Below are 8,240 nucleotides of genomic sequence, written 5' to 3' on the forward strand. Positions count from 1 at the left end.
TGTTTGTTTGTTTTTGTGTGTGTGTGTGTGTGTGTGTGTGAGTGTGTGTGTGTGTGTGTGCGTGTGCGTGTGCGTGTGCGTGTGTGTGTGAGTGTGTGTGTGTGTGTATATATAGTTCAAATAGTAGTTTAATTTAAGAATAATAATCAGAAGACAGTTCTTTGAAGCCTCTCATCCAATAATCAGAATTTAGAACCGTCTCATGGTTCCTTTAGCTCTCCACATATTAAACTTTCATTAAATCAAAGTAGTTGCTATAACTAAATATAGCTATTATACTTGATTGTAATTATGCTACATTATAAATCATTGGAGAGTTCATGGGTGATCTTTAGTTCGTAACCCCTTGTTTTCTTTGCATTCTCCTCTCCTCACGTTCAGGTCGTCCCCTTTCATCATTTTCTCTTCATGAACCCCTTCCCCCCAAAAACACACACACATCAAGGGCCAAACCGCAGACAAAGCCCCTGAACGATCCCGTCTCTGACTCTCACGGCGCAGGCTTCAGGCCACGACCACTGAGTCACTTTTATGAAGCATTTCTTCTTTAAATACTTCACAAATGCACTGTGCGCTTCCCGTTCTTTTCCCATGACTTACTTTCTAACAGTGAGGTTACACAGTTTTTGGTGGTCATAGCTTGTCTTTGGATGAAAATGCCCATTAGTCAATATTTTTAAAAGATCATTTCACATTTTACTGCCAAAAATGACATGCAAATTTTCAATAATATTTAAACACTATTTTGTGTTGTCATTAATTGATTTTACAACATTTTACTGTAAAAAATATTTTAATATTTAAACATTTCATCTTGAAATATTCATTAATTTTACACCATTTTACATTTTGATGACAAAAACTAATTTTAAATCATTTTAAACATTATTTTGTCAGGTAATTTTTGTTCATTTTAGACTTTAGATGTTGTATTTTTTTATTTTATTGTAAAAACTGACATAATATTTTAATAATATTTAAACATTTTGTGATGTCATAGTCAGCAATTTACAGCATTTTACTGACAAATATATTTCATATTCATTGGCTTTACACCATTTTAAGTTTTACTGACAAAATTTACATTGTCTGTTTACAATATTTAACATTATCATCATGTCATATTCATTCATTTAACATTTTACTGACAAAAATGATTTAATTGTTTAATATTAAATAAAAAAAATTAACAAACATTTATTAAATAACATACAGTATGTCAAACTAATAAATGTATCAACAATATTACATCTTGCTGGGTTATTTTGTCTGCAATTTTTTTATTAAATTAATTTAATTATTAATCATACTGCATATTTTTAATCTCATCTTCGTCAATATATTGTAAGTTAAATAGTTAGTTCAATTAAATTAAAGGTCAAATTACAATATGGCAATACTTTTTATCCGTGAATCATAATAATTTTTCAATTCTCGGTCTTCCTCAACGCTTCCCTGTTTCTCTGCAGTTTGACGGCACCATCCTCCTGATCACTCTGCTGGTGCTGTTTCTATTGCTGGCTCTGCTGTTTATGTGGTGGTTCTGGCCGCTTTGCTGCACTGTAGTAAGTCATCGCCTCATTTACTGTAAACATCAGTCTTCATACGTTCTCACAACATATCTTCCAGTACTGTGTTATTCTGGGAGCCAAAGGCCTATGGATTTGCGGTAAAGACTGAGGTTGAGTGATTTAAGGTGGAAAACTGGTCAATTTGTCTCCAGCGAGGTCATGATTTAACATGCCGTTCTGTTTTATGTGTATAATGTGACTTGTGTTTGTGGTTATGTGATTATTTGACATGTCTTTCCACAGGTGATCAAGGAACCTCCACCTCCTCCACCTCCAGAGCCAGTAAGTTACAGCTTTATCTGCTCCTATCCAAGTTTGTCCAAAATCTGATTAGATGATCTTTGGACCGAGCCACAAAGAAATGACTGAACGGAGTTTTGATATTTGCTTCCATTCCCAAGAAATGCCTCTCCAAAGTAGACCGCGTCTGTGTTTGTTGACGTGTGCTAGTTAGCTTAGCATGCTAGTTAGTTAACAATCTAACCAATCATGATGCCGTCCAATGTTGCTCTTGAGTTATTAGGTTAACCATAGTTAACTATAATCTGCGTTAGCATTAAGGTAGCTTCACATACTAATCTGGTTAACATGCAAAATAATGTTTTTTTGTGAGCTGATTCTCACACTGAAACCTCTCCTCAGCAGCCTGGTGAAGGTGCATGAGCGACTAGCTCAATGTGTTACACCACAGATCCCCAACACTTCATGTCGTGGGTTCGAAAGTGTGACACATGCTGTGACCAGAAGCAGTGCAAAAGTTGCATCTGTTCCAGAAATGGACTTTTCCAGAATCTGTACTTCTGTTCATTTTGAGTTCATTATCACCTGTGCTTCTATGTAAACAGAGCTTTATGTGTGCTATATATACACATATGTATGTATGATCTTGTTTGGGAGTGAGGGGTGGATACTCCAATCGAGATTTTATCTACGGTATCAATTCTTTTGCATTCATTTTGTGTATCAAGCATTAAACCATGTGTATTGTGCAATGCTCAAAAAAATCCTAATAAAAAAAATAATAATCCCCAAAATCAGCCAAGGGCTTGGCCCCGGTAATTGCTCCAATTTACATTTGACTGTAAAAAATGACATGTAATTTTTAAATAATATTTAAACATTATTTTGTAATGTTATATTCATTAATTTACACCAATTTACATTTTACTGTGAAATTTACATTTTACTCTTCTGTAAAGCATTAAATGTCACAGACGGAGCACGTTGATAAATATTTATGGGTCTCTAGTAGACCATAGCAGTGATGAGAGAGAGATTGACTGAGCTGAGATTACGTGCATCTGATACAGCATTCATTCTTCATCTCAGTCTCATATTCACAATAAAACATTAGTTTGAATGTCCGCTGAGGAAAGCGATATCTTTGTCGTATTATCCTTTCATCTGTTAAGGGTGATTTCCGATGACAGTGCTGCTCAGTGCAATTGTTGGCTGCTTGTTGAAAGTAAAAATAGCTTCCTTGTTTAAACCGCGTTTCAGTTTCTTTCAATATAAAAGTACTGCTGACTCACTAATAAAAACAGACTCTTGTCGCCATCTAGTTTTCAGAACAATGTAACTAACCAACACTAACGTACACACACCGTTTCCCAATACTAAATACTATTATTAAATACTACTATTATTAATATGAATTAATATGCTGACGCCCTGGAGCTCACATCTCCAAAAATGTTGAAGCTAATTTTCAAATAGACGTTATCTTTATTAACAAACTGCATATTTGAAGTTTAAACAAGTACATTCTTGCCTAAGAAAAAACGTATTTTATAAAAACACATAGCTGCCTTTTTATTTTTGTAAGGATATGAGTTTAAAAAAAAACAAGATAAGAAGTGCGATGTATTTTTTTTAAGTCTTCAGCCTTCTGTGTCTCAATCCGCTCCCTAGTTCAGTAGTAAGTACACTACTTAGTGAGGTCAGCCATGTTCTTTTTGTTAGTAACTTACAGTACGTGTGACTGTAATTGAACTATAAATAATGAGTAGCATGTTGCTTGAAAAGGTACAGTTTCAAATCAGATCAGATCAGATATCTCGTCTTCTGTATTCGGTAGCAAAACCCGTGTCAACATCTAAACCACAGCAGAGTTAGAAATAACTGAATTTTCTTAGTGTGAGATTTATAAAGAGAGTTTAATGAAAACCATCAGATGATTTTGAGTAACAACATCAACATTTCAAAGAAGCGCTGGCAGATGTTTCGTGCTTCTGCGAATGATGTAAGATGTTTTTGGTCTTCAGGAGTCAGATGATGAGGATGGGACGCCAAAGAAGAAATGGCCCACGGTGGACGCCTCGTATTACGGCGGTCGAGGAGTCGGAGGAATTAAACGAATGGAGGTGGGATTCCTCAAAAGAGGAGATGCAATCTTAGAAAAATGTGTCATGTGATTATTACTGAAATAACAAATTCATAACACTCTCTGAACTTCACTAAATACAGTGTAGCTGTTGGAAGAATAATTGTCTTGTAGTGATTATATATAAGAAGTCTCTTCTGCTCACCAGGGCTGCATTTATTTGATCAAAAATACAGTAAAAATGTGAAATATTATTACAATTTAAAACAGCTGTATTTTATGTGAATCTCTGTTAAAATGTAATTTATTTCTTTGATCAAAGCTGTATTTTCAGCATCATGACTCTGAAGACTGCAGTAATGATGCTGAAAATACAGCTGCGCATCACAGAAATAAATTACATTTTACACTATATTAAAATAGAAAACAGCTGTTTTAAATTCTAATAATATTTCACATTTTTACTGTATTTTTTATCAAATAAATGCAGCCTTGGTGAGCAGAAATACATATATTTCAAAAATGTTTAAAATTTTAATTATTCCAAACTTTTGACTGGTAGTCTATATAATTTAATATACAGTATATATATGTGTGTGTGTGTGTGTGTGTGTGTGTGTGTGTGTACACACATACACACACAACCAGATTTCACTCAGATTTATAATTGAAAAGTAATTTCAAGTTGCTAGAAGTCTTCTAGAAGTGAAATATCAAAACATCTTAGAAGGAAACTGAAAACTGAAAGGCATGCTTTTTGCATTTGCTGAAGCTCTGTAGCAGGTTTCAGAAGATCTGATCTGATGTTTTGCCTCTGGTCCAGGTTCGCTGGGGAGGGAAGGGCTCTACCGAGGAGGGAGCCAAGCTGGAAAAACCCAAAAACGCTGTCATAAAGATGCCTGAGCATGAGTTCGAACCCTTTGAACCCAAGCCCAAGAAACCAGACCACAGGAAGCCAGCTCGAGACAGGAAGTGGTATTCTCCCATTAGGGTAAAGAAGCTTTGTGACTGTCATTATCGTTTATGAAGCTGCTGGTGTTCAAAGCACATTGTAAGTGTTATTGTCTCCGGTTCAGGGTAAACTCGACGCGATCCTGGCTCTTTTCAGACGTGGATATGATCAAGTTTCACTTATGAGGCCACAGCCGGGAGATCATGTGAGTATCTAGATGATCATTATCTTTCGTCCAGAAGTATGATGTCAAACAAACTCCTCCTAACCTCAAAAATCAACATCCTGTGGACTTTCTGACTCATTTCCTTACCTTTCATTTGTTAGGCACAGCTTGCCACCTGCGTCAAATCACTAGCCATAAAACCGAAATAAAACAAACGTTGACGCTTTCCAGACAGTCCGACTCTTACATATGCAGAGCAGCCACACGGTTTGGCTTCTCCGTGTCAAATCGCAGGTTATCGGATCTGATTTAGAGTTTTTACACAAGCGTTTTGAAATGAACTATCTCCAGGTGTGAGTTAAACCGTTTCATATGTATGCAAGAAAAACGTTTTTAACTGGAATTCCATGTTTAAGAGCATCTGCCAAATTTAGCAACCAAGGAGTCGTTAAGCCGTTCATAATCAATGCATACAATGGTTCTGGTCGAGTTTTTGAGCCAGCTGATTTTAATCGCCTCGGGCGAAAGGTTGCATGACGCAAAGTTTCTCTGCGGAGGAATGGTTTCCAGCTCCTCGTCCTGTAAAGCCTGGGCCTCTCCGCTGCTCTGTGGTTTGTGACGAGAGGCCTGAAAAATGCCCAGACTGACGCTCTCGTTCTTTCTGAGTATGGAAAACAAATGAAACGTGCATCATTTCCTGTCTAAAACTGCATTAAGAGGGCATAAACTAAATCCAGCAGTGCTTCTGCTGTGGAAGAAAAGGTGAAAACAAGGTCATGCCAATGCTTTTACGAGAATCTCTAAAGATTTACTTAAGACGAAGAAAAGACAGTCAGGTTATACTTGATCAATATTCTTAGTATTAATGAATAATGTATTATATATGCAGTGCCACACTACAAAACTAAAATTGTATAATGCTTCTGAAAGAAGTCTCTTCTAAGGCTGCATTTATTTGATTAAAAATGCAATAAAAATTGTATTGTGAAGAGCGTTATTATAGTTAACTAAAACCATAAAAGAATTGTTATGTGAAATAAAATAAACATTACAAATGAAATGTAATAAAATAAATATATAATATAATAAATATAAAAGGTTTTTTTAAACAGAAATTTAAAAAAATATAAAAAATCTATGTAGACATTATATATATTTAAAACTAAAAAAAAAATAATAATAAAACAACAAAATTACTTAAAATTAAAAATGAAGCAGAAAATGCAACAATAAAAACTAATTCTAAATATTTAAATATAATATAATATAATATGTATTATAGTATATTTCAGGTAGCTGTCAAAGCAACATTTATTATCTTTATTCGATTTAACTTGAGGTACTAAATTAACTAAAGCTTAAACTGAAATAAAGATTTATAAAAAACTATACAGACATATTTAAAAGCAAATAACTAATAAACATTACGAAACACACAACAAAATTACTAAAACTTGAAAATGAAAATAAAAAATAGAAAATACAAATTCAAAAATATTTTTAAAAATGCTATAACTGTATCACAATGATACTGAAATTGTGAAATATTTCGACAACTGTTTTCTATTTGAATATTTGGAAAATAAATGAAATCGTCATGCTTTCCGGACTAAAACTGTAATAAGAGAACAAAATGTATGCCGCAGTGCTTCCGCTGTGGAATAAGAAATAAATGTCATCAGTTTCTGTTTAATTAATAATGCATTATATACGGTCAAACATTTTTTGTTATGTTTTGTAAGTCACTTACGCTCAACAAAACTGTACAAATGTAATTCTATGTGTGACATTATGAAAGTAAAATGAGCTGTAAATTGTGCACAGTAATGCCGGAAGTGATTATTAAGAAAGTAATTAGTACATATATGCTCATGTTTTTATTCATTTTTATTTCAGTTTGAGTTGTTTTAGTACATCAAGTCAAACTTAATTAAAGTGAAAAACGTTGTCATGGCAGCCAGCTGAAATAAAAAAGTTATACTTGTATTTAAAAGATCGTATATTTATTTTTGGTCACACTTTATATTAAGTGGCCTTAATTACTATGTACTTATTGTGTTCATATTGTATTGCAAAACACTTCTGCTGTTATTGAGGTGGGATACGGGTAATTATAAATGTAATTAGAGAAATGTATTACAGATGTAATTACATGCAGGTATTTTTTTTAAAATACAAGTACAATGTAAAAACATGTATGTACACAATAAGTGCATTGTACCAAATGATTAATTTAAATGTAAGTACATTAGTTAAGGTATTAGTTAACATAGTTAAGGCCACTTAATATAAAGTGGGACCTTATTTTTTAAATATATATTTAATATTTCATTTATTTAAAGTAACAAAAAAATTTTAATGGTTTTAGTTTTAGTGAACTATAAAAACCCTGGTTTAAAGGTGCCCAGGCATTTTTTTCGAGCAGGGTTTGGGGTTATAGAGGACTTTCAGAGTCTTTCCATGATGCATTATTTACAATTCTGGGTGATTTCATCTGTGGTTTTCACAGAGCTCCAGCCAGTTTGAGAGATCATCTGTGTGTGTGTGTGTGTGTGTGTGTGTGTGCGTGCGTGCGTGAGCTAAAGAGAGAACGACTGGAAACCGGGAGTGAGTAATGCTTGCGTATTGGAAAGCATCCAGCAGATGAGCGCAGTGATGTGACGCGCGTGCTTCTTCTTCTCTCCTCAGGGTCGATGCATTAACTTCCAACGAGTCAAAGAGGAGGCAGCGGCGGCCAAAGCTCCTCCTCGAGCTCAGAGCCCAGCTCCACCTCCTCCAGACTACCAGCCCGTCTCCAACCCCGTCAGCGCACCTCCGCCCGGACCTCCGCCCGCCCGCATCCCACCCTGTCCCCCGCCGACCCGAACCCCGCCGAGACCCTGAGAGAAACATCCAGCCCTCAGTGCAATCCATCCTACGGCCAAACCAAAAACTACACTTCCATAATGCACTTAAAGTGCTCTATTTTCACGCACTCATTTTGTACTTAATATACTAAACATGATTCTTTTTTAAGATAAACTTAAGATCAACTAAGTGTGCTATTTTGGGACACCATGAATATGAACTAAATCCCTGTATTTAAAAAACGTATTTAGTGACCACTTGTAGTACACTTGAACCATCTTTCATACACTAGTACACTCAAGTGTACTACATGTGGTACCTAAATGCATTTTTTAAATACAGAGATAGTATGTTAAAAGTGCATTTTAGTTCATATTCATA

General features: G+C 34.9%; 1 protein-coding gene across 1 annotated transcript in view; it reads left to right on the forward strand.

Moving 5' to 3' along the window:
* LOC107571268 (anthrax toxin receptor 1-like) overlaps positions 1-7,983 on the forward strand; it is a 34,353-nt gene extending 26,370 nt beyond the window's left edge. Inside the window, exons 16-18 of the mRNA XM_016257584.1 lie at positions 4,718-4,885; positions 4,971-5,051; positions 7,701-7,983. Of these exons, the coding sequence (XP_016113070.1) occupies positions 4,718-4,885; positions 4,971-5,051; positions 7,701-7,895 (444 nt within the window). The 3' untranslated portion in view covers positions 7,896-7,983. The remainder of the gene's footprint in view (positions 1-4,717; positions 4,886-4,970; positions 5,052-7,700) is intronic.
* The last annotated feature ends 257 nt before the right edge of the window (positions 7,984-8,240 follow it).

The sequence above is a fragment of the Sinocyclocheilus grahami genome, unplaced genomic scaffold (assembly GCF_001515645.1).
Source record: "Sinocyclocheilus grahami isolate Dianchi unplaced genomic scaffold, SAMN03320097.WGS_v1.1 scaffold1573.1, whole genome shotgun sequence".
Lineage (NCBI taxonomy): Eukaryota > Metazoa > Chordata > Actinopteri > Cypriniformes > Cyprinidae > Sinocyclocheilus > Sinocyclocheilus grahami.